Source organism: Phoenix dactylifera, chromosome 5, assembly GCF_051530095.1.
Source record: "Phoenix dactylifera cultivar Ajwa chromosome 5, Ajwa_hap1_PhDact_Kaust_v1.1, whole genome shotgun sequence".
NCBI classification, from domain to species: Eukaryota; Viridiplantae; Streptophyta; class Magnoliopsida; order Arecales; family Arecaceae; genus Phoenix; species Phoenix dactylifera.
Genome location: NC_143194.1, coordinates 27,407,492 through 27,434,097, shown reverse-complemented (window position 1 = coordinate 27,434,097; position 26,606 = coordinate 27,407,492). Strand labels below are relative to the sequence as shown.

Genomic DNA, 26,606 nt, shown 5'->3' with positions numbered 1-26,606 from the left:
TATGTAACTAAAGCTCATGAAACAGCCCACATGAGCAGTTAATCAGGTCCATATTGCAATGATCTTTTAGACTCTATGTTAATTTTATGGATTCAAGGCGGACTAGTACCTTTTTTGTATTTAAGAATATCAATATTTTCAATTTTGAGAATGGTCCACTCATCACCCATCACCATTGCACGTTCTGCAAATGAAAACCTGTAAGTTGTCAAGACAATTTTGAGATAATCCAACATAGTGCTCATTTAAAAAGTTTCTATACAACAATTTGGCATCATGCCGCCTCCAATTTAAAAAGGTTTTTCTTGCACATGCCATGACACTGTCCAGGTACCCAATAAAAGAAAGATCTTCCCATCCTTTAGGATTGTACAATATTTCTTTATATTTAAGCATCTTAAGCCTTTGGAAGAGAAGAAGGGATGTAGCAACTAATAACAAGCGGTGGTTATGACTTATGACCCGTCGCCTGTCATCCATGACATGCGCTGGTCCAAAGTTGGGCAGGTCTGCACGTGCCGCTCCCATGTGAACCCTCTGCCACAAAAGATACTAGTGTGTATGAGACTAACACGGTCACACCTCTTTCTTTCCAAAAGTTGACCCCCTTCGGCGCTCCCCATCAAAACCGTTTTTTTAGTTTCCTCCCTCCCTCTCGCCTCTCTTTCTCAAGATCTGGTTCCCTCTTCTCCTCCGGCGATTCGATCTCTCGTGGTGACATCCCCCTCGACAATGGCGACCATGGTGAGCCTCATCGGCCTCGTCAATCGGATACAGAGGGCCTGCACCGTCTTGGGGGACCACGGTGGCGAGGGAGGATCCCTCTGGGAAGCCCTCCCCTCCGTCGCCGTCGTCGGAGGCCAGGTATAACCTTTCCCTTAGAAACCCTCGGATCCGTCTCCCTTACCACCTTGCTCTTTCCCCCGGTTCTTCGTTCTCTTGGATTCCTACAAAGTTCGCTCCTTTCTTGATTTCTTGAGTCTTGACCGTTCTTGGTTGTCTCAGAGCTCGGGGAAATCGTCGGTATTGGAGAGCATCGTCGGGAGGGACTTCTTGCCTCGAGGATCTGGTAATGACGATGGGATCTTCTCTTCTTGAACGAGTTCTGGGGCTTTTGTTTCTTTGGTTTGTATCTGGATCCACTTGTCTGGAAATAAGAATTGGCACTGCCCCGTGATTTGAATTGATGTTAGGTATTGTGACGAGGAGGCCGTTGGTGTTGCAGCTTCACAAGACGGGGGATGGACAGGCAGAGTACGGAGAGTTCCTACATGCTCCGAGAAAGAAGCTTACAGATTTCGGTGAGAGAATTGCTTCTTATTTAATTTAGTTTTTGATGGTCCGCCTTGCTGTGGGTGGTAATGCAAATTTTGTCAAGGAGTCACGGGGTTTCTTCAAGATCTTGCAATATTGGATTTTCTTGATTGTTACTCATTGCCAACCATTTTCTTTGCTTTCTAATATGCGAGGATTGTGGGTGCTTCGAATTCCTGGAGTAAGTATATTAGTGTTTAAAATCTTTAGCACCACCACATTTGGATGGGTTTTGATCTGAGAACCAGATTGTAAGACACAGAACTAGGGTAAGAGGTAAATGTGTAGACTTTTCGGAAGCTTTTGTGTTGATGTACGGGGATTTTATTTTCTGATATTTAATTTCAGTACAAGCTTGGGATGTAAGGTGGTTCTTAGTTTTGCAGCAATAAGATGTATCTACCATGAAAGGGACGTTACCAAGATGTAGGGGTACAATATGCCGTTTGCTCTGACATAGTATCTACCACGAAAGGGACATTACCAAGATGTAGGAGTACAACATGAAACTACCTAATACACAAAATATAGGGAAGAAACAGTGTATGGGGATAAAGGTTGTGAACAAATTAATATCTGATCTCAATTTGCTTTATTTGTTTAGGAGAAGCTACATCCCTGGTTATCTTGATTGCACTTTGGTCATCACAGTGTGATGGAGTGAGGACATGGAGAAAACAGTTGAAGATAAAGCAAAAAATGCAAACAACCTCATCATCATTCTCAAACTTTGCCTAGAACTTGGCATCCACAATGGGTTAGAGCCACTTTTCTGTTTTTTTCCTTTTCTAGAGGTTGTGGGAGTCTCCAAGGAAGAAGCTGAAGCTAGTAGGCCATTAATCAGTAGGATCACTAATCCAAAGATATCAATTTGGCATTTGGGATTTATTAGGAGAAAAGGAGAAGAAATTGAAATGTGTAATTATTTCCGAAGCACTGCAGAATGCAAAAGATAACAACATAACAAACTGAACAAGCAACAATGATAAGCTGGCTAATCGCACAATGATATGTGTAATCTCAGGCTAGGTGATGTTTAAGTAGACACACTAACTTACATAATAGATTGGAGGGTTTCAGCAACATTAGAGGTTATACTTGTATTAACCAATTACTCTTGATGAGAGAGAGAGAGTGAATTTGAGATAAGAAAAGTAATGAAGAGCCCTGAGATATGTGCTGCTGGAGGCAGCATTTGTAACAAAAATCATACATTCAACATAGAATAGCTGTATTATTCTGCAGAAAAAGGAAGTGAAGAGAGAATGCTCTTTTGAAATTTAGGAGGGGTTTACAGAAGTGAATGCCGATTGTAGTTAGGGCATGGCCCAAATTTCTCACAGTAAGGGTGAATTTTACATGCAAACTCAACATTTTTAATCTGTACACGCATGTATAGGTGCACATCTATATATGCACATAATTAGAATGTCTAAGAGGAAAGCTGGCTAAATATTTGCTCTGTAGCATACTAATAAAAGTGCATGTGCATATGCATGGAGCTAAAACCTCATCTTAAAAGAGTTATGTAATAAATGAGTTATCTAATGGAGGAACAAATACATCTACATGTGATCCTATTTTATCAATTCAAACTAAAATAAGAAATTAAATTATATTAAAACAAGGTAGAAAGTTCTTTATATGCATAAGGAAACAAGAAAACAGAAAATTATCCAACTGCTTCACAAAATTGAAACCTTGGTAATATTTAGTTTTTTTTTTGTAGAAAATTCTTGATGAAATCAACTTGAGGGAATTCTTGCTAACAGCAACCTTAGGTTTGAAATGTGAGCCGTGAGCGTGGGGTTGTTCTTGAGCATACAGTGATCATCTGGCTACATGTGTGAGTAAAGGAGCTTCGGTTTGATCTACTTTGAGGTCTTAATGGGTCTAGATGTTGGAACATGGATTCAAAAACCTCCAGAACAGGATCTTATGGACAAAATGCCATTTTGATGCGAAATCGGCATGAATACTAGTGTCAAGGCACCATACTAGTATATACCGGCCATACAGATGCATATTGACTGTGTGGTACCACCTTATCAGTCGATACCATACTAACTTAACCAGTCCATACCAATGATTTTTCATTCTTCTTCATGCTGTTAATTTCAGTACGTTCCCTTGCTATCTATACCGTATCTTTTTGATGAAAAAATGATATAGGTTTTAATATTGATATTTAAAACATTGGGATACAACAAACAACTCATGTAGTCTCAGGACTCCATCTTATACTTAATTTATATTTTTTGTTGTTTTTGTGTTTTCCATCCAAAGCCATGTTTAGGTTTGGATTTTCAGTTGAGTCATGTACTAGTACTGCCATGCAAAAATGGTCCACCTAGGTGTAATAGAAAGCCTAACCCGACTCCAAACTACCACACTTAATTGCTTGAGCCTTAACCTTTCTTCAATGCTCATGGTCATCACTCATCTCTAGGAACGGAGGAGGATGTGTGATAGACTTGGCAATAGAGTTGTTGAACGTATGGAAGAAGGGAGGAAGTTAAAAGAGAAAAAAAAAGAAGATACAACATAAATCTGCAGAAATACGCAGAAATCTGCAGAAAATAGTACAGAGAAAAAAAAAGCACTGCTCACATGAACAGTAATCCGACCCATTACTGTTCACTGAATAGTAACCTGACCCGTTACTGTTCATGAAACAGTAATCCGATCCGGTTACTATTCATGGAACAGTAACTTGGTCTATAAAAAAGGGAGGACAACATCCAAAAAAAGAAGAAAGAGAAGAAGAAATCCTAGAAAGGTGAGTGCCACAATGGGCGAAGCCCTGAGAGACCCTTTTTCTTCCACTTTCATCCTGCTTCTTGACTTATTTCTTCTTGGAGCCACCTTCTTGACCCCGTCATCCTTCATCTCGATACTTTGGTGGAGCGTGGCTTGAAGATTCTCATTGGATTGGAGGGACCAAACTTGTAGAAGTAATTATCCGACTAGTTCTATCACCATCTTTTACCCAGCCCTCATTTCTTCGCCCATCAATCATTATCTTCACCCATCATCATTACCATCATTGCCATCTATCACATCCTTGAAACTCGAGTTTACTGGCAGTATTTTTTTTATTGTTCTGTTGTGGTTATTTTCAGTTTGCTGCACTAGTTATATTTCATTGATTATGCTTCATTAATAAGATATCTATCATGTTCTATTTTGCGTTCACATACCTCTATGATGTTCTTTTGGGATAATGAGTATTTGCTGAAGTGTCTAATCAATCGCATCATAATTGATTATTATGCAATAAACCTACACCTGTAGTAATCGATTATAATGAGTATTTGCTGAAGTATTTAATCGATCGCACCATAATTGATTATTATAAAATCAATCTACACATATAGTAATCGATTATAGGTTGCACCAACAACCCATCAAGAAAAATGTCATCGAAGTTTTGTACTTATGAGGTTTTTTGGGGGAAAGAGCACTTGGCCACATAGAATAGAATTCTTTCTCCTATTTCTTGCAACGGAGAGAAATTCTAGTGATGTCTTATTTTTTTTTATTTTTCTCTTTCTTCCTCTGCCGATGGAGTGCCTACCTGTTTATTTGATTTATCTAGAAGTGGATGGTTTGTTTGATATATAGAAGGAGAAGTAGTTGTAAGCAAGGTTGTCAACATGCCTAGGCGGTGGCTCCTTTAAATGCCCAGGTAGAGTACATTGGTGTCTAAGCAACCACTTGGAATTAAACATCCTCGAAAATTAACAAAGTTAGTACAGTAATATTGCATAATCAAATTCTCACAAATATAACAGCCCTAACCTCAGCCTCGCCCCCTTTCTCTTGTTTGTTGCACCAAATCCTTGATCACTATGAAGTGGAGGGTTAGGTGTTAAGAGAGGGCAGGCTATGTGAATGATTGTAATTATATAGATGATGGAAGTACACAAGATGGACAGTTGTGATCTTAAAGTCGGGTGGTCTTCAAGTGCTTTGGTAGGTGCACTACAAGACTTGTTAAATGCAGCCCAAATTACTAAAAAGAAAATACACTTCATAAAATGTACCCAAGAGAGATGGCTGAATTTTAAAGTTTTCAATAAAGTTAGAAACAGGTTCCCACCTGATAATTAAGTGGCTGATATATGGCCGGGCACTCGCTTGCTTAGTGGCTTGGAAAGCATCATGTACCAAGGGACCCACATGTGCCACTTGTGACAACCTTGTTTGCTGGGGTGCGCGCTAAGAAATGTCTACCCTCCTCAGTTGTTAGTGAGGTCATGATTGTGTTGAATCAATTTCCTATATCAACAGGGATTGCTTCTTAGAATCATTGTACATTTGTCAAACTATTGAAGATTGTAGATTTGGTAAATATTTTGTATGTAAATCCTCATCAATAAAGTTCATATTCAAACAGTGGCTTAAAATTGGGTATCAAAGATTTTTCTCAAGAAAAGAGGCATCAAATATGAATGATAAATTTTCATGGTCAAAGAGTCAGTTTTAAGTTATACATATCTTAATGGACCTAAAACATATACATAAGATTTCATTTTTCATTGATGCTGTTTTTGTTCTATTATAAGTTACCGTCTTGCTTATGGATATTGAAGTTTATTTTGAACCTTGTATGGGTGCAGCTGCTATTAGGAAGGAGATTCAGGATGAAACTGATCGTATTACTGGAAAATCAAAACAAATATCTAATATTCCAATCCACTTGAGCGTTTACTCTCCACATGGTCAGTATACATATGCATCATGGGTCTTTGGTTGATTGTTGTATCTGGGTTCTTGCAGGGGTGGTTATTTTTGTAAACAATCAAATACCAAATGAAAATTTTCCATCTTTTTGCTCTTTTTATTGTTTATTTTTCAGTGAGTAGCTGTAATTTTGCATTTTACTTTATAAAGTATCCTAAAAAATGGATCCATTGTCAGCATTCTTTTCATCATTATAAAGCCAAATTGAATATTTTTTCTAGCACATACTAAATGATAAGATAAAAAACTAGTAGTTAATATGACTAAAGTATGGGAATCTCCCCTAATTTAATGCTTTGCTTGATATTTTCTACTTCAACTTTAATTCTTCTTAAATTCTTTATAAAATTTTCTTTTTAGAGATAGATATCTCATATATATGTGGCTATGCTTTATTACATGTCTATTATGTAGTATTCATGTATCACATGGCATGCCATAACCCTCAAATTGGATTTCTAGTATAGTATGCATTACATTCAATTCCTGCTCCTTCAGCTTCATGATATGGGATCGTGTATTTGCTTAACTTAGGATTACAATTAATACTTTACAGAGTAACCATGAAGGACTCATAATCCTTCATTGATCTCGAATATTTATGCTTGGAGCAACAATAGGTATGCTGCCATAGTTCTTGCCAACCATCAAGATGATGTGATCGTTGGTGCTCACTCAAAACTTTGCTGAAGTTGGAACTTATAGGTGATAGCATTGGAGATTCCTTCATTGACTTGGATAAAAATTGTCAAAGGATATGACACACCTATCCTAGTTATCTTCTTGAAACATTTATGTGTTCAAATGAATATTTGTTGTTTAATTATAATATCAGCTTTTATCTGTGCATCTACATCAATCAAGGAAGTTTTTTTCCCCTTACAAAAGATTATTTAGTTATTCACTTTTTTTGGTGCATTGCACATCATTAGGTGTGAATTATTATTCCTAGTTGCATTGCATGACTTCATGTAGGACTTGCATGAAGTTCTCCCCTTTGGTTTCTCCTATGTCAATACAGTTTTCGATTGCTTACTGTTTCACACAGTCCTCGGTTGAATTTGCTGGTCTTCTATCTTCATCAGCTTAAACTGATGACACCTTCAATAATAGGGAAGATGGTGAGATGTTGTTAATGATATATATCCTGATTTTATTAAAGTTGTATGGCAATTAGTATCTCAAATCTATCTCTTAGAAGCTCTTAGCATCACAGTCACCTGATCCAAGAAGATCATCCAACAAAGTTAGGCCACTTCAGGTTGGTTTTGGGAACAAGATATACAAAAGCCAGCCATGGATCATGACTTTTTAATATGACATCCGTTTTGGCATTCAAATGTCAGAAAGATGAGATTGCTAGCACTACTACAGGGTCAGTTTGCAAAGTTTTCTTGAGGATTGTCTTTGCTATGATCTTAGTTTCTTTCTGCCTTGTAGCTACCAATCATCTAGCTTTGATTACATGTAAAGATGGATGTGCAAATAACTCCTAATAGAAGAGGATTTTAAAGATTTTGGAAGTTAAACTAGACGCGGATGATTTCATCTATAACCTAGCTAATTCCAGCCCAAATTTATAGTCTTTTAAACATTCGTGAATGGCTTAAAAATTTATGATAGGTCTTTCCTCTTTTGTCTAGGAGAGGACTTCAGCATTAGTTAGAATGCTTGACCTCCCTAGTATGGAAGAAGGGCGTCACAACCTAGGAACTCACCTAAAAAGGCTAGCTGAAATGTATTATTTAAGTTTCTTGGCCCTGTATAAGTATTCAAGATTTATCCAGTGCATAGTCGATGTACGACTAAACACATGCCCACATAGGTTCTCACATACTCTCCCATTTAAGCCCTGACATCCTCACCGGACTTAGGGTCCAAATCATCCAAATCTAATCACAAGCACCACAATCGGCCCGCGGTCAGCCCCAATGGGCCCGTGCTGCAATGTCCCCTAGTCCATATGGTCCATGGGGCTTTGATACAATTTGTTACATCTCAGGATCTCATCTAAAAAGGCTAGAAGGGATGACTTGGGCTCCTTGGCCTTATATAAGTATTTAAAATCTATCTAGTGTATAACTGATGTGGGATTAAATACATGCTCGCACGGGTCCTCACAAAGAGAGCCTTCATAATCCTTGTAACCATTTTTGGGCTGCATTTGGTTACAGGATAAACTCAAAGAAGTGGGAGAATAATCTACTTTTTCCACTTTATTCCACTTTATCCTGCCGAATGCTCTGTTTGAGCTCCTTTGTTCCCGAGGGGAAAATATGCATCCTAAATAACATTTTGGGCACTCATCTATCATGAATTGAATAAAAATATTCCACCAAAAAGTTGGTCTATTTTTAATACTCCTTTGTTTACCTCAAGTTATTCCTCAAGCGTGCTTAACACAGATATAACTATTCCTCAACCAGACATGGCGCTGGAGTTTATATGGAAGTAATATGGGAAATCTCTAATTCATTTTCTCTAAAAGTTCTTTTAATCTTCAGTTATATTTCTTATTGATTATTTGAGATTAGAGTAGAGCAGATTAGAGAAAGGAATTCCTTTTATCTAGGGTTGTATTATCAGCATTGCTTTAATGCTTCACCTGTTTTAACATGCAAGAGTGTTTCCATGTTAAAATTAAAAGACATGCACCTAACATTGTAATCAATTCTCTTCTTATAGATGCTTTCCCCCTTTAATTTATGGCTTTAAGATTAGAGATAAATTTCTGAATGGGGATCAAATTTGCAGGTAGAGGGTCTTGGGCCTATAAATGTGGTGTCTCATTTTATGGGGCTAACTGTGTAGATATTCTTCCAGCTAAAAATATTGGAGAGGGGAATCTAAAAATATATATATATATATTTTTTGCTAAAGCCTTTCTTATACGCAATGTCATAACTGTGTACCATACCTTAAATTATCAATGATAATCAGAAATGTGTATTAACATTTTACTTTTATGTTGATTTTTGTTTCCCATGGAATATCTGAACCATGTACTGAAGAGATGGAATGCTGTAAACATATAATCAATCAATTTTTTTCTTTAATTTTGGATGTTTTGTGCAGTAATATGTCTTTGTTTTATTAACCAGGAATATATCAATACATGTTCTTGATTTAGATTCATTCATGTCATTTGGCAGTTGTTAATTTAACACTTATAGATCTTCCTGGGCTGACGAAGGTGGCTGTAGGTAATTCCCTAAAAGGGCACAAGGTTTGATTTGCTTCTATTTTATGCACATGATGTTTTTGTTACTGTGCACTATTGGGCAATCTGGTGTGTGCAGAGGGACAGCCTGACTCGATTGTTGAAGACATTGAAAATATGGTGCGATCATATGTTGAAAAGGTAACGAACATTTCTCTTTGATTTTACAACATCTTCCTTCCTTTCTCCTGCCTCTCCCCTGTCATATAGGACTTATATTTTGTGATGAAATCAATGGTCATCTACTGAACATTCTTACAGGATTATATTAGTGGTTCCATAACCAAAGAAACAAAGTTTTCCACTCATCATGATTCTTAAAGTTTTATTCTTTAACAAATCTAATTCCTTGTGCTTTTATGAATTTTTTATATTATGCTCATTTCAGCAATCACTTCTAATGATACTGTGTGCAGTGAATGTTCTTTAATATACCTTTTTTATTTGTACCTGTGATCTGTCTTTCAAGTTAGTTGGTGTTGGAGGTTTTAGTTATTTCCTTGTCATTATTCAAAATCATGTTGACTGCCTTCTTATAATCTTGTACATGCTACCTGGTTTTTCTGATTGGCAGCCCAATTGCATCATACTGGCCATTTCTCCTGCCAATCAAGATATTGCTACTTCAGATGCTATAAAGATTGCAAGAGAAGTTGATCCTTCAGGTAGAAAGTTTATTTGTCATCTTATGACATAAGATGTCATGTGTTAGATTACCAAGTGGTTGGAGATAGTTTTCTTTTTAATGAGGATTAAAATAGCTCAGTTGACAACTGAAATCTTATCATTTATGTTTTTGTTGTTTTCTTCTAGGTGAGAGAACTTTTGGAGTCTTAACAAAGCTTGATCTGATGGACCAGGGTACCAATGCTCAGGATGTAGGCTGTTATCCTTTGAATATCTATTTTTATGTGAAAATAAGAGTTCTTATTACAATTTTAGCAAGCATTTATCCAATGGAAGCACTGTTTATGGCTTGTGACACTTAACATCTGCAATCTGCTTGTTCTTAGGTACTTGAAGGAAGAGCATACCGGTTACAGCATCCCTGGGTTGGAATTGTCAATCGCTCGCAAGCTGATATAAACAAGAATGTCGACATGATCGCTGCACGACGTAAAGAACAGGAGTATTTCGCGACGAGCCCTGATTATGGACATTTGGCACATAAAATGGGCTCAGAGTATCTTGCAAAGCTTCTGTCAAAGGTGAAAACATATCCTTTCTTTCCCTTTTATGTCAGTATTTCCTGTGAGATTGCAAGTGAAATCTTAAATATTCCTGTTGCCTTTTATGATCCAGCATTTGGAGTCTGTAATCAGAGCACGGATACCAAGCATCATAGCTTTAATTAATAAGACAATTGCTGAGCTTGAGGCCGAGTTGGATCGGCTTGGCAGACCTATTGGATCTGATTCTGGGGTAATATCGAGAAAATGTTGTGTTTTCAGCATGTGCAGTATCCGAGTATGAGTTTCTTACTTTTTCTTGTTGGCACCAGGCACAACTTTACACAATATTAGAAATGTGCCGCGCATTTGACCGTGTCTTTAAAGAGCATTTGGATGGAGGGTAAATGTGAACTTATTTTTCTTTATTTTGTAGTTAGAAAGTCATGAAACTTTTATCTTAAATACTAAAAATCTGGGTGCTGTTATGCACATGGCTGAATTATATATTTCTTTTTTCTTCATGGTTGTATCTTTAAAAGATACAACTATTTGTGTAAATAGATTGACTTGAAAAGAAATAATTATCTTTGCATGTCTGCACTGAAAACAGTTTCTGAATAGAAAATGTTGAAGCTCGTAGATTTCTCTCGCATGCTCTTGTTTTAGCTTTTGAAGTTTTCCTTCTTTGTGATGGACAAAAGATTTCACCTTCACATGCATTACAACTGCTCATACCTTTCATCCCCTACCCTATCGCTCCCACGAGCATGAACTTGAACATTGACATGAAGGTGGCAGCAGCAGATGGGTTCACAATCAATATAATGATGAAAAGATGATGGTTGGAGGCAGTGACTGCAATGACTGGAGGTGTAGTAATAAAAGTAAAAGGAATGATAACTGAGGTTGACAGAAAACTATATTGTAGGTTAAAGCATATGTGGTGGTGGCTGCTAATATGGTTCAATCAACTCAAGTGATCCAATCAATTCTTATAGGACAATCCTTTAAAGTGGTACATGTTGAAAGAGTGTGCATAATTGTGTATACCTTTAAAGTTACAAAACTTGTAAGGTTGAAGGACATCAGAAATAATAACCAATTAAGTTAACATTCTTTTTGTGATTTTGCAATCAATGATTCAAGCTTATATTCTTATTTTTGATCTTATTGCATCAGGCGACCTGGTGGGGACCGGATATATGGGGTTTTTGACAATCAACTACCAGCAGCTTTGAAAAAGCTCCCATTCGATAGGCATCTTTCTCTGCAAAATGTTCGCAAAGTTATTTCAGAGGCAGATGGTTATCAGCCGCACTTGATTGCTCCCGAACAAGGATACAGAAGGCTTATAGATAGCTCTCTAAGCTATTTTAAGGGCCCAGCTGATGCTTCCGTTGATGCTGTATTAATTCTCTAGACCATTTCTCTAAAGCTATTTAATTTCTACTTAGCATAATGCCTTCACATGTTGTCATAACCATATTGTATACATCTCAAGCATGGTTGACTTCATTCAAATACATGCATCTGTTAGTTATAGGAAGACCATTTTGTGCTTGTTCTAGTCACATTCATAGTGTTTTACCTGGTGGTCAGCATAGTCTCTCTTTTTGCTGATACATGTGATTTGTGATTTTTTTCGGAACTCCATATATTCTTTGACATTATCTACTTTGCATGTTGTTGACAAACAAAAATGGCTTTGATATGAAGCTTATTTATTGATATTTATTTAGGTCTTATTGTATTGTGACACAAGAATGGTCTGATGAGATTTGATCTCGTCCTTGTAATAGAATCTAGCTAAGTTGCACTATTTTAGTGGTTAGCAGGAACTCACTTCGAAAGTTGACTTTTGAAGGTCGTCTTAGGTTTAAGCTTTTCTTTTCTCTTTTTTCCCTTATTCCTCCTTTTACTGAACAAAAGAGGAAGAGATATGGATACTTGAAATTTATATGCCATTAGGAATATCATTTAGATATATACAATCATATTGGATAAATTTAGAAAATGATTTTAGCTCATTCATGACAGAACAAATACAGCTTAGCAGCCCTAAACTATATAAGATGCTCAAGGTAAGATCATAAATGTCTGGCTGTCAGTGCATGTATAAGATGCATGCAAGTCTCAATCATTTGGTCAGGTCTTATATCATTGAAGGCATTCATCACACTTAGTGGTGTAGAAGTGCTTACCTGAGTATGGGTTGGTCATCCTCTTCCCATGTTCAAGTACCACTAAGTCCAGAAGATTGATCAATCACTTCTTAACATGCTGACCTTCTCTACATTGTAGAAAAGTTGCATGGTTGGTGTTTCATATCCTCCTTGTTAACTTAGAGAAGCACTTGAAAGAAGCACTAAACACACAAATTCACCAAAATAGGACCAGAGGAAAATGCATGTACAAAATATGAGCTTAGGGGCCACAGCATGTTGGGTCCTGCAATGCATGAGTACATGGTAAGGATACATAAAATTAGCATTGTCAAATTGAAGAAACAAAAATCATATTATTGCTATAGTTTAAAGGAACAGGAAATGTCCAAATATCATGCACACTGTGCATAAGCAGGATTTAACTTGGTTCAGATTTTTATACATGTGCATGTGAATTAGGACTAATCAAATAAGCAGTTCTTATTTTAGAGCATGACCTCATATATGATGCCAGAAACTGAAAGAAGAGAGGCAGAAGGCATTTGCACATAATGCTCGATCTTTCTTGCTGTTGCCATTGAAGATAGAAAAAAGCATGGACGTTCCACGGATTTTTTTCATTAATAGAAACAATGGAAAACAAAATTTATAAACCTGACTCATTATAATGGGAGGACTTGTTTAAGATGCTCTTTTGTGTTTTCTTATGCTTTTATTATTTATAAATAGTGGCAATTGATTTCCTTTAGAAATTTAGATTGTTATTTCTCAACATAAAAGTAAGTAACTGGATATTTTGATTAGTCTCACATTTTTCAAGGTTTCTGTTTTCCTTTTCATTGCATTTTATGATTCATTTTGTTTTGCCATCTGTGCCTTACCTTTGAAGTCCTGGTTAGAGAAATTTGGGCATATCATCTCTCCGTCATGTTTTATTAACATGATAAATGCACTTTATTAGTAATTATAGATTTATGTTAACCAACATGCTATCTAATTAACTGTCATTATTACTTTTCAGGTGCACTTTATCTTGAAAGAACTCGTTAGAAAGTCTATTGCTGAAACAGAGGTTAGTAACTTTAAGAACAATTTATTGGTCCATATGATGCTAGAGTATTGTGCTTGAAACATGTTTTATATACTGAAATATTTAAGATTCTTGACCATAAATGGTTATCAAGTGTCCTGTCTATCAAAGCAATAGTGAATAATTTCTTGAGAGTTATGTTGATTATATTCCTGATAAATCAATTAAGATCCCAACAAGTACAATATAGAAACTTCTAACTTGGCTCAGTAATTGAATTCTGATTCTTTATATATGCATTGGAGATCGAGAATAATACGACATTCTTAGTTATATACATAAATACCTACACACGCAGCAGGCATCCATACACATACTCATGCATGCAGGCATGAGACATTTATACTTGCATGCACGCATGAGACATTTGAACCTGCATGCACATGCACACCCGCCCGCCCGCCACGCACCCCCCCCCTTCTTTTGATACAACAATATCCACCTAATGATTTGGTTAAACTCAAGGAGAACAGAACCTCCTGCCTCTTCAAATAAAAGAAGATTTGAAAACATAAGACACACTTCTCTTCCATTCATAGCTATTGACATATAGACATGTAGATTATAACAGCAAGTATCTTTTTGATAACCACACATAATCAGCCAAGTTATAAACTTCCACAATGACAAATCTATGATAACAACCAATAATCACACCCTGGTTTCCTGAACTGAGAGCAGATGCAGGTCTGGGATCAAGTATGCATGTGTGGAAGCATATTTCTTAAATCTTAACAAGAATATAGAGCAGGTTTCTGGAAGGATTTCAAAGGAAGGTACCCTAGAAGTTTCCCGTTACTAAGAGCCACATACCACTAATACCACATACTAGGTACAAACAATGTAATTAGTTAAAACACCTTTAGTATCCCTTCATCTATCAATTTTAATATAGTATTTTTTATAAAATAAACATTTAAGATTCTATCTGCCTTAAGATGGCTAAAGTTTGTGCAGTTGCTAGAGCTGTTGCTTGGGTATCTCCTATGATCTTTTGCAACTTCTTCCATCTTAGCAAAGTGTGTTTCTTTTGCCATCTCTGGAATCAGCAGCAGAAACATTACCATAGTAGTTGAATTTCTTCGGGACTGTGATGATCTCATTCCTAATTATTTGCCTAAGGATTTAACTAGCGCATAATAAAAACTTGTAGCTAGATCCACTGACTGCATTTTGGATCTTGGTAGAATCAATGAATATTGAGAAAGATTCTTTAAAATTATGGTCAACCTTAACGAGCTATATGTGTTTATTTGTGTATGTATTGTGTCAGTATATGTAAACTGTGAAGATACAGTTCATAATATATGGAACTAGATTCATTGTCCTTACCAAAATCAAATGTGAATGTCCCCTTAAGGGAATCATCATCCAAGCCTTTTCCCATGAGATATGGAGTTGGCTATAGAGCAGAATTCTAAGTTGAGGAGTTCATTGCCATTCACTACTATATGATTACTGGATATGATATGGCCCAAAAAATAACTGCAACACTCATTTAGATTGAATCCACTATATATTAGCCCATTGACACTTTGAACTACATGTTTAAAAATTCATTAAATCAACAAATCTTTGATACTCCTGATATTGGAGTGTTGACATCAAAACTTGAAGCATGGAATAGCATCCATACAATTTCTTTGTTAATCAAACCTTTGTAAACATATCAACCACTTGATCTTGGAATCTAACAAAAGGTTTGTTCACCAATTTTCCTATATATTTTCGCAGATAAAAACACTAATTGCTTTTTCTCATAGATAATTTAACTTCTAAGTAAGATGAAACAAAACTTGATTTATTGCTTGAACTATATTCTTTTTAATATTTGTTTACGAAGGATGCTAAAAGCCACTCTAGTTGAACCTTAATATTCTTTTCTTTGATTTTTTCTTTAGCATTCCAAATTTTAGTGTATGGGGTTGTTCATACTGTAAAAATCTATCTCCATCTTTTTCAACCTCTTGCCTCCAAATTCATCTTGTTCTGGCTACACATACCATATTAATTCAAGGGGTCCTTTAAGTTAATATTAAAATGCTCGCTGTTGTCTATTCGAATTTAAAGAGCATACATCTTGTTTAGAGCTTGTTGCAACACAAGATTATTTTACTCCTACCGCGTTTGTTCTATTGCAGTCGCCTTATAGATCTTCCACTTGTTATAACTTCTGCAGCTGGGCATAAAATTCTTAGGCATGCATGCATGTATTGATGTAATTATGTATGCATATGTTTATTTATATATGTAGACAATCATGTGTGTAAGAGTTTAAATTCTGCAGAATGAACTGACTATAATTTGTGAATCTGATTTTAACTACCAGTTTATGTACCTATTTAAATCGCCCTCTAAAGATGCTTACTTGTCAAGCACAACATTGATATTGTCATGAACCACGTGCTGCTTCTTTCAGTCTTGGACTGACTGCAAGGCCCTAGGCCTTGTTGCTTATACACATTCCAACCTGTGATGATGGTCCCATTTTATTCGATAGGAACTAAAGCGTTTCCCAACCCTCCAATCCGACATAGCAGCTGCAGCAAATGAAGCCTTGGAAAGATTCCGTGACGATAGCCGGAAAACAGTTCTGCGGCTTGTGGAAATGGAGTCCAGCTACCTCACAGTGGAGTTCTTCAGAAAACTTCCTCAGGAACCTGATAAAGGTTCAAATTCCTCAGCCCCGACCATAGACAGATATGGTGAAAATCACCTTAGGAGGATTGGTTAGTTAACTATTCTTGTACTTTATTCACCTCTATTTTATAGCACAGATTTACTCAAATTCCTTCTCATAATTAATATGTGTGAAACTAACATCATGTACAATGTAAGAAATTGTTGGACACAATTATGCAATTATTTTCCCTTATCTTCTCTATTTCTTTTCTCTTTTTACAGATAATTTAATGCAAAATGATGAATACTGGTTTATGCACCTTTCTGATGGCTAATAATGGTTGTAACTGACTGCAATTGTGGTATCACATTTATTTTTCTCCAGGATCAAATGTGTCAGCTTATGTGGGCATGGTATGTGATGCACTGAAAAATTCTATTCCGAAGGCCATTGTCCATGGTCAAGTCCGAGAAGCAAGGCGATCATTGCTTAACTTTTTTTATGCCCAAGTAGGGAGTAGAGAGGTATGTCATTCTATGATCTGTCTCTTCTGGTAATGATAGGTCCAGTATGAACACTCACAAGGTCCCTTACAGTCACCAGTCATGTTTTCTACTGCATGATATATTTGGTTGTTACATAGATGCAATAGCAGACATTTGACAAACGAGCATACTTGCTACTCGGGAAGAGGGACGCACACCTGATGGCCATTAAAACCTTTTCTGATTAAATAGTTACCTTGGAAAGCCCATGCCAATTTTCAGAATGCATTGTTCATGGTGACACGGACTCTTGCTATCTCACTCTTCTCTCTTCACACACAATTTTTTTCCTGTTTTTGCAGAATTACATATTACACTAATCTTCATGGGTTTGACTATCTGTCTTGGACATGTTACCTGCTTTATCTATTTAGGAATTCATACATTACTTTGAAGGTTTCTGGAATGTTGGCAGTGAAAAGTGATAATTCTGGTAATTAATGAGGAAAAGTAGAATCTACTTCATAACAGAGTACATCTCAAGTATAGACCCCAAGATAAATACTAATGGATATAATTGTCTGTTGATTTCTTTTTTTAAAAAAAAATATCACAAAGTTATCTAGCTAAAATCATGTACAGCTCATAGTCCATATCACCATACTCTGCAAATTATTGATAACCTCTTCATCGATTTGATGGTTCTGCAAATCATTTCTGAACTATTAGTAATTGTTTCACAAATTATCTGAGATTTATTAACAGACTTATGGCATACTTATGGTTAATTTTGCTGTTTGTATTTGTTTTTTCTGAATAGTAATGTTGTCTTGTGATAAAACAAAGTGTATGAATATGTTTCCATTTGTATATTTTTTTCAGATATTCTTCTCAAACTCTTTAAGAACTTTCACATTTTTCCTTAATTTTGAATTTTCCCCTTAGCTAAGTTCTATTCAAATTTGAATATATCACATGATACAGTCAAATGAGAACTTCTTAGTGCAAGTTGGCTTCCAGTTAAACTGGAATGTGATGCCGGACAGCAAGGAAGAGGGAGAGGGACAAGAAGGAAAAAGAAGAGGAATGGGAGGAAGGGAACTAGGCTTCACACCTAGCTCTTGCTCTTGATTTCACACTAGGGCTAAAAGAAAGAGAACCAATTCTTTATTCATAGCATATCCCATCCAATGTATGGTCCATATATATAAAACCCAAAATACACGAAAAAAAAAACCTACAAGAAAGCTAATCTCACAAAAGACCCTCAAAGATAAAAAATACTTAAGCCCAAAGGCCATTAAAATAAAATAAAATCACTCTAACCACAATGAAACTGGCTGGACAATCCTCTTGCGGCGACTATAGATCCGAGTGACGGGTGATCTGGTACTGGTGCCCGCACCAGAATGTCATGGATGTGAACCTTGCTTACCTTTCAACAAGAGAGAGAAAGAGAGAGATTAGCTTGTAACTAGATCAGCAGAATAGTGTAAGACTAACTGTCAACTAACAAGTATTTACTTCTCTTGTACACAAAGGCAATTAATAAATGAATGACTTGGCTCTACTTCTTGCTAGTCTGCCTATTTTAATGGCACAGTGCTGAAACAGTGCATTACAGCTCATGTTTTGAAGTTTAACTATATTTAATCTGGGGTTTTCTCCCATACTGCAGAAGAAGCAGCTCAGCGCAATGTTGGATGAGGACCCAGGTCTTATGGAGAAGAGGGAGGCCATAGCTAAGCGACTTGAGCTGTACAAGTCTGCGAGAGATGAGATTGATTCAGTTGCATGGAAATGATAGGCCAAACAAGAGATGCATGCGAATGACATGACAATAATGGAAGTAAGCACAGATGCGAATCCACTTACATTTCCATTCCTTCCCATTCTTTGTGACTTCAAAAAGTAAATGCAATGGGATACACATCATGAGGAGCATCAGAGCATGCCATTGTTTGTTTTTGTTCTTATTTTTTGCTTGCTCACATAGCCACTGCATTGTGACTAACCTGCCATTTTTTTGTTATTTTTATATTTTTGTAATCCATCAATTCATATTATTACTTCTAATATCTCTCATGTAAGGATCCGTGCGGGTATGTGTTTAGTCCCGCGTCGGTTATTCACCGAGAGGATCTTGGGTACTTATACAGGACTAAAGAACTCAAAAATTATCTTCCGACCAGTTATTTTGGGTGAAGTTTTAGGTTGTTACACCTCATTGTTCTACTCTCTATGTTGCGATAAATCATGAAACACTTGTAGCTAAGTTTCTTAAATAATGTGTATTTCCAATATATGCAGCAGACTGACGATGAGTTAAAGTTTTGTACTCATGTCATTGGTTTATCAGCCATTGTTTGGATTGTTCCTCTCAGTGGATCTTCCGTGGTAGATGTGATGCTGTCATAGAAACTAAAGAATGTGGCTCTGTTAAAGTGCAATACAGCGTTTTTTTTATAAAAAAGTTATTTTATAAGAAATAGGATTATTAGTGCTCTGCTTTATATAGCAATTTTTTTTATAGCAGACCAGGTGGCTTGGTTTAATTAGAATACGGTTGGACTAAAAATTTTGAAGTATCCAAATAAGTTAGTAAGCTGACATTTCTCGCTATATATTAATGTTGATTGATTGATTGGCTTGGTAAGATCTTTTTATTAGATTTGACCATCATCTATCTTCGGCCATCCAATGGCTGACAAGGTCCAACCTTATTTAACGAAAAAGGCCATCAAGCTTCCCCACTCAGCGTCCTATGATGACCCAAATGTCATTAGGGGCTCGTTTGGTTTGTAAAAAAGAGAAGGAAAAAAACTGTGGCCAACGAAAAAGTAATAAGATGCCTCTTATTTGGTTGGAGTTTTGAAAAGAGAGAGATGAAAAAGTTGTATATTTGTATTTCCATGGAAATATGATTCCTACATTTCATGGAAAAATATTTTTCATGAGAAACATGAGAAAGTTACTTTTCCATGAGGCGGAAATCACTCAATCTTTATTTTTTTTCCAAAAGGCCCTTCAGCATTAAAGAGGCATTAAAAATCTAATTTTTATTAAAGATATAATAAAAATTACACAACTTTTCCAGAAAAGTGGATGATCAACCAAACATAAGCACTCTGAAAATCTGTCACTTTTTCATGTTTAACCAAACATGCCAAAAGTACATTCCCAGGCATTCTTTTTCTAGGAATATTCTTTTCAGAAATCATATTCCTAGAAAGAAAAATGCTTCCTGCGAACCAAACGAGCCCTAAGAGTCATAAAGTTTTGCCAATTTTGGGAACGAAAGGAAGTGGTCGGGGCTAGCAATATTGTTCATATGATGAAGCAAACTTAGAAGGTGTTGGGCGGCGGCGGCAAGTTGATCCAAGTCCATCTTTCCACCATTGGAGGTGGATTTCGAATCCAGAGGGCGATCTCCAGAGTCCAGTCAGTCCAGCTCTAGAAGCGGTTCAGGGATTCCAATCACAAATGATCAAGGAGCTAAAGAGATAATAGACTATTCATGGATCACCGGGCGGTGTAAATCCCAGACAGTGGTAGCCAAAGGAACGAATCATATCTGGATGAATGCATGCACCTAGAGCTTCAGCATTTCGTGGGTTTCTGAGAGGTACTTCTAAAAATTTCAACCGAATCAGCAATCTCCAATTGCTGCACACAAAATCCCATTCCAGCACAACTCCAAATTCCTGTAACTTGGAGATCAGGACTGGAAACAAATGATCAAGGCTCTTCGTGCGCTGCAAGCAAGACAGGAGACAATATGCAAAGTTCTACACCTTTAACATCAAGAAAATTATATAGGTAAGAAATGCATTGGAAACTCTTTCAAAGATGGTAGTGGAATGTACAATACCCTACTAAAAACAAAGAAGAAAGGGAAGACCACTACAACAAAGCACCTACTTAAAAGGAGTCGCCGCATACAAAGAAAGCGAAGATGAGACGACTACAGAAACCAAAGGCACATCACCGAAGCCAAAGGACAGAAAACTCTAACCTCCACTCACTCTTCAAAACATAACAGCAAGGTCATGGATCTGCCTCAGGTCTGCTCGCCAAACATAACTCGTGCAGCTCATTCAGGATCCACTCCTCCCCTGTGCGACCGCCCAGTACAAGAACTCGAGTCCCTCCAACCACGCAAGTGCTATGACCCCATGCAAACTTCGGGGGCTGTCCAGGGACGTTGAGGATCCTCCAAGTTGGTTTCTCTTCAGATGGATCCAGAATGAAGAGCTGCGATGGCGAGTGCAGCCCTGCGATGGATCCGCCAAAGACGATGATCCTCCCGCATGGCAAGCTTGCTGCAACATGGTCCAGTCTAGGGGGTGGACCGACTCCTGAGATCCCACTCGCCTCAAGCTGCCTCCACTGGGGCTCATCCTCTTCCAAATCAATGGTGTATGCGTCGCAGGACCTCAGCCTTAAGGAACCACTCTTAGCCAACCCCCCAAACATCAATATTTTAGTCCTCCCATATGCTGAGAGTGTGTGACCCAGCCTAGGAGGAGGAGCCCATGATGAAGGTATCTCCCTCCACGTTGGCTTCTCCTTCGTGAGGTCCAGCAGAAAGGTGTCGCTGAGAAGCACGCCGGCGTCTGTGCAACCGCCCGATACAACAAGCTTCGAGCCATCGACGGTGCAGGAGCTGTGCCAAGACCTCGGCAGGGGAGCAGCTTCGCCTGCAACTTCTTTCCAAGCTGGCTGCTGGGCATCCAAATCCAAGACAAACACATCATTGAGCAGTCCCTGCCTCCCGCATCCTCCGAAGACCACCAGCCATGAGCCATTTAGGCATGAGAGAGTGTGGCCCCATCGCCCGGGAGGGGAGGAGCTCACTTTCACACGCCGCCATTCTGGATTCGCCGACTCAAGGTTGAGAACAAAGGTATCATCCATCGGTTGCATGTCGATCCCTTCCCCTCCGAAAAGAACAAGCCGGTTCCCGACTGCGCAGGCACTGAAGTTACAACGAGAAGGCTCTATTCTGCCTCCAACGGTAAACTTCTTCCATGCGGCAGCTTCAAGTGTGGTCAACTCCCTTGCCAGTCGGCCCCAGCCTACTTTCTTGGTGCTCAACTCCAATTTAATGGTCATTTCTTTCCCCCATGCATTTTGGCAGACCATCTTCCTCAAATGCTCGTTCTTGGTTAGTTGGCGCATTCTGGTGCAAACTGATCCAATCGATGCCACATCTCGGGGCGACAAGCGTGATAAGATGTTATGTGCTAAAACTTCATCCGAGAGCTGGAGAATACCGCAGTAGTCGGACTGGTGGTCGTTGGAGTTATATTCGGACATCAAAGAATCTGTGTCTGGATTGCTGGATTTGAGGTAGGTGTTCTGTTTATAAACTGGGTATGAAGAGCTGCTGAGGTCTATGTTTGCTTCAGAGAAGAGCTGAATACCTATGATGTGGGTCATGATGCCATCATCCCCATATATGGGCATGAGCCTTAGTCTGTTTACCAAGGGAGTGCCATCTTTCCGGAAGTTGAGAAGCTCGCCCTGGAACTCAATCCCTTCTTCGAGGCATCTACGGATTTCACAGACAACCATAGGGTCCACCAAGGGATGCCGCCTTTGTGCTCGTGGATCTCGAAATTGCAAGAATCGGCTGAAAGGAAAATTCCTGTGTGAGCTAATGGAGCAGTACAAAAAACCTTCACTCTGCATCGTTTTGGAATTCATAAAATGGAAGGAAAAAGAGTTGGGAGGCCAGGAGGGGGGGATACAAGCAACAGTATTGTTAACATATATTCATCTTGTTAAGCTAAAAGAATATACGCCATATATCCTCTAGATTTGAGCAACAAGATCTTAATTAATCCATCTTGCTTACATTCAGCAACTACCTGATATATTCTCTAGATATGAGCACAAGTTTGTTAAGGTCTAACATGATTCAATTGCATATTTCCCAGCTCAGGTTCACCGAAGAAGGTATTGGAACGAGCAGGAAGATCACACAAGAGCTCACAGTCATTCCTCTCAAGGCAAAAATCTGCTGACCAAAAATGTTCCAGTCTACAGGAGAGAAGAGAAGAAAATCCAACAGAAACCACGAGAAAAAAGAACATAAGACCAGAAAATCCCAATACTGGAAGACTGCAGCGGACCAACCAACCAAAGGAACACAAGAGCTTCAAATAACATATAGGCAACACAGCTCAAGATACTAATGAGAGGTCTGTGTGATGTCAGGACAGGAATTAGTTCTTTGAATTAAACCAAGGAGTTAGCTCTCTATAAAGCTAGCATGGAGTTGGCAAATCTTGAGAAACAAAAGGCATAGAAGACAAATGCATGTGACACATAGAAAGGACAAGTGAGATAAACCTCTTCAACAATTCAACCCAATTCCTGCAGCAAATTAATGGGGCTGATATTTTACTAGCAGATTATGCCATCATAATTTTGATCGTTCACCAAACTCTGGCATATTTAAAAGCACATATTCCTCTGAGAGCGAATCAATTAAAAGATTTGTTTGTGCTCAGAAAAAGTATATGAATCAATCATATACGTGCTACTAGGAATACTATCTGCACAAAATATATTATTATCATGAGAACTCGTGCGGGCATATGTTTAGTCCCATATCGGTTATTTGTTGGATTGATCTTGGGTACTTATATAGGATCAAAGAACCCAAATAATATCCTCCGGCTAAGGTCCTGGGTTGTTACAGTTATCCCCAATAACATCCTTCAAGCAATCAGGGGTATAGAGACACAACGAAATGTTATCCAAATTAAAGGAGTACCAAAACCAATAGATCCATATTAAGGGCATGAAATTCAAAATAAGCTTCTTCATTCGGGATCGGGAAGCATGGTCTTACATCATGGCTTCAAGTAATCCTTGAAAAGTTATAGCAACTTAAAACATTTGGAAAGTTAATATATTTATAATTTGGAAATTCTTAAAAACACTTACAAATTCAGCAAAAATGGACAGCCTTGAGAGAAACTAACAAACCAATCACAAGTACTGCCACAAAAATCGATAAAATACAAACAAAAGTTAAAAGTTATAACCAAAAGAACATACTGAATCAACAAAAGAAGAAAGTTTGACACTTTTAGAATAATTAACAATCACAAACATCAGAACGATTTACACCATGAGATACAATTAAAAAAACGATTTTGACGGCAATTCCTTCATCTCTGATTTCTAAGATTCCTCCCCTCGCAAGTTAACTCAGCTAGAAATCAGCAAAATTATGTAATTAAAAACACTATGAAACCCCCAAAATAAAATTTACGAAAAGGAGAAGTTTTGAAAATTTCAGAGAAATTAATAAATCAATCACAAACACGACGACAACTTGTCATCCAATACCCAAAAAAACTCGTGAAATTTTATACTGAAAGAAAGAGGAGGAGTTACCAGTTCCGGCCGAGGACCTCATGGGCGCAATATCCGGTGGAGGTCTCGAAGACGGCGTTGACGTAGATGATGGGAAAGTCTGGCTCGAGAGCGTCGGAGACGACGAACGACGACGGGATCATCGGGTTATAGAAGAAACCGGCGCCAAGCTCGCCGTCTTCTACTCCTCCTTCGCCGAGTTCCATTTCGTCCTCCGCGGAGCACTTAAAGCGCTTCATCAGGATCTGGTCACTGCCTCCCCCTTCCCTCACCTCTTCTTCCTCAAAGTCTCCGCTCTCTGCTCTCTCCCTCTCTCTCTCTCTCTCTCTCTCTCTGCGATGGATAAATGGAGTGGAAGGGGTCTGTTTCGTGGTGTAAGAGCTGAGGGGACGATGTTTCAAGTGACCTCGATGTGGCATGGAATTACGAAATGCCCACCACCGGGACAAATATCTTGCAAGCACGCCCAAGGTTGTCAAATCTTGGTGGGCCGATGTGGTTGGAGCACTCATTTTCTTATGGTCAGTTTGCTCACTAGGAATCTTTGTCAAACAAATATTTTTTTTCGGATGCATTCACAGGTGTATGAATCATCCGCCCCCGCAAAATAAAAAGATATTTTATATTTTCGGCCAGAATCAAATTAAGAAAATCAATTCCTTCTCTTTTCTTTTCTTTTGTTATAGTTTTCTACCATCTAGGCAATGGGAGAATTTACTTATCTTAAAAACTTAATTTGTAGTATATCTTTTGGTGAGGATTACCATGATAGAATTATTTTTTTGTCGGATCAAAATCTCATAACCTTGAGCTTCTATTTAGTTGGGCTATGTATTTTACCATGCATCAAAATTAGTTGGATTTGAGTCAGAGGGAAATAGATCAAGAAGACTGTTTGCAGTAAGTTGATTAAATACTACAATTAATCTCTCACTAGGTCTATAAAAAAAATTATATTCATAGAAAATATATTAATGTAATTGGCTCCGTTGCTTAGTTAGGAGATACTTAATGTACACATTTATATTTAGGTCGGCCCAATTCAATATTTTTCGACGTATGAATATATCTAGGCTAGTGATTGATTTGCATTATGTTTCCTTACCTCAATTAAAACACATCCATTTTGAACTGTTGGCATTCATGCTTCCACGGTATCTTTCAAAGATGTGGTCACATTATAGAGTGGGATGCTTTAAGCATAGCTCATGACAGCTACACAAGTTTGTTTCTTATGTGACAGCCATCAATTTGTTAAGCTTGGATGTCAAGCTTGCATTGGACCGGCGCGATTAGTCCATATCATTCATCTAATTTTAGACCCACATCACACTCAGATATTCTGCCAGCAAGAGCCCATGCATTCATGTTTTACCGTGTTAAAATAGCGATAGTTCTGAGCTCTCCGTCAACCAACCAATTTAAAGCCCATTTCAGAAAGGGAATTGGAAATCATGAACATATAGACATTGGATCAGACAAGCTTAAATTTGGATAGGTTTAGTGGGGATTGGACTTTTTTTTTTTTTGGAGGGGAAATAATGCAGTAATCTCATGTAATAAGTAGCTTTTTGTTGTTTTTTTCCTTTTGCATACATCTAGAGGATAAAATTTGAGAACAAATATTTAAAAAATAAAATTTTTCTGTGTTGGTCAAATATGCCCGTGCAATACCTATCAGATACATCAACCTTCAGTTGTTTTTTAAACATAACTGAAGTATTATTAAAATAATGAATGATATTAGTTACTAAATTAAAAATATTTTAGTAGACAAGTTGGTGCTTCGAATATTAGTTTACCATAACTTGTTCTAATATAATATTAATATAAATACATAAGAAAGATATAGTATATTATCAGTATACTATTAGTGTATGAGATTGATATGACATTATTAATAAACTAATACTACCTTATTTTAGTCTTACATATTAATATAATATCAAATTATACTAAATATCAGCATACTAATATTATAGCGATACCATGTGCTCTTGTAATAATATAATAATAAATCAATATAATATCACTACAGAACAACCTTCATAGGTGGATGGGGACCGCGCGTAGGTATCAGAGTGGCACAATTTGTAAATTTATCATTCCATGAGGGCTAAAGATGGCGCCGGCGAAATACCGCCAGATAACCGGCCGGTGCCATAAATATCTTTGCGTGGGCCGGTGAGCCACTCACATGATGACACGTAAACCGGTGCCCATTTAGATATTTTTTGCCCCAGATCTAATGTGATCGCACGAATATCTTGTCTCTGGCCACTTGGGAAAGCACCAAGAAGGGGGCCCACCGCCCACCCCAACGGAAATATCTCACCCAAAAGCATCGTCAAATTGATAACGTGGCTCCATACTTGAACGACACCCACGAGTCCAATATT

General features: G+C 37.7%; 2 protein-coding genes across 3 annotated transcripts; one reads left to right on the top strand and one right to left on the bottom strand.

Annotated features, from left to right (window-relative positions):
• Positions 1-572: 572 nt before the first annotated feature.
• On the top strand, positions 573-22,892 carry DL1C (DYNAMIN-like 1C). Of its 2 annotated transcripts, XM_088722110.1 has the most exons (17): positions 604-864; positions 1,006-1,069; positions 1,194-1,301; positions 5,937-6,038; positions 9,213-9,263; positions 9,360-9,421; positions 9,855-9,945; positions 10,094-10,158; positions 10,294-10,488; positions 10,583-10,702; positions 10,782-10,852; positions 11,632-11,857; positions 13,639-13,689; positions 16,208-16,436; positions 16,715-16,854; positions 18,494-18,664; positions 22,758-22,892. In XM_088722110.1, exons 1-16 carry the CDS (start codon positions 733-735, stop codon positions 18,617-18,619), a joined length of 1,833 nt encoding a protein of 610 aa, XP_088578236.1. In that variant the 5' UTR covers positions 604-732; the 3' UTR covers positions 18,620-18,664; positions 22,758-22,892. The 2 variants fall into 2 exon arrangements, with proteins under 2 accessions (XP_008775627.1, XP_088578236.1); XM_008777405.6 differs by lacking the exon at positions 22,758-22,892 and having other exon boundaries at positions 573-864; positions 18,494-19,035.
• On the bottom strand, positions 20,611-24,623 carry FKF1 (flavin-binding, kelch repeat, f box 1). Its single transcript, XM_008777395.5, has 2 exons — positions 24,229-24,623; positions 20,611-22,450 (listed from the first exon to the last, which is right to left on the bottom strand). Exons 1-2 carry the CDS (start codon positions 24,444-24,446, stop codon positions 20,863-20,865), a joined length of 1,806 nt encoding a protein of 601 aa, XP_008775617.4. The 5' UTR covers positions 24,447-24,623; the 3' UTR covers positions 20,611-20,862.
• Between the last annotated feature and the right edge of the window lie 1,983 nt (positions 24,624-26,606).

What these genes read in the sequence shown, in the direction of transcription:
- DL1C (XM_088722110.1), top strand. Translation starts at nt 733, where the DNA reads ATGGCGACCATGGTGAGCCTCATCGGCCTCGTCAATCGGATACAGAGG. An exon ending in AAAGAAGCTTACAGATTTCG is followed by an intron (nt 1,302 to 5,936) that starts GTGAGAGAATTG and finishes GTATGGGTGCAG; the next exon opens with CTGCTATTAGGAAGGAGATT. An exon ending in TTGCAAAGCTTCTGTCAAAG is followed by an intron (nt 10,489 to 10,582) that starts GTGAAAACATAT and finishes TTTATGATCCAG; the next exon opens with CATTTGGAGTCTGTAATCAG.
- FKF1 (XM_008777395.5), bottom strand. Translation starts at nt 24,446, where the DNA reads ATGAAGCGCTTTAAGTGCTCCGCGGAGGACGAAATGGAACTCGGCGAA. An exon ending in GAGGTCCTCGGCCGGAACTG is followed by an intron (nt 22,451 to 24,228) that starts GTAACTCCTCCT and finishes TTTTCCTTTCAG; the next exon opens with CCGATTCTTGCAATTTCGAG.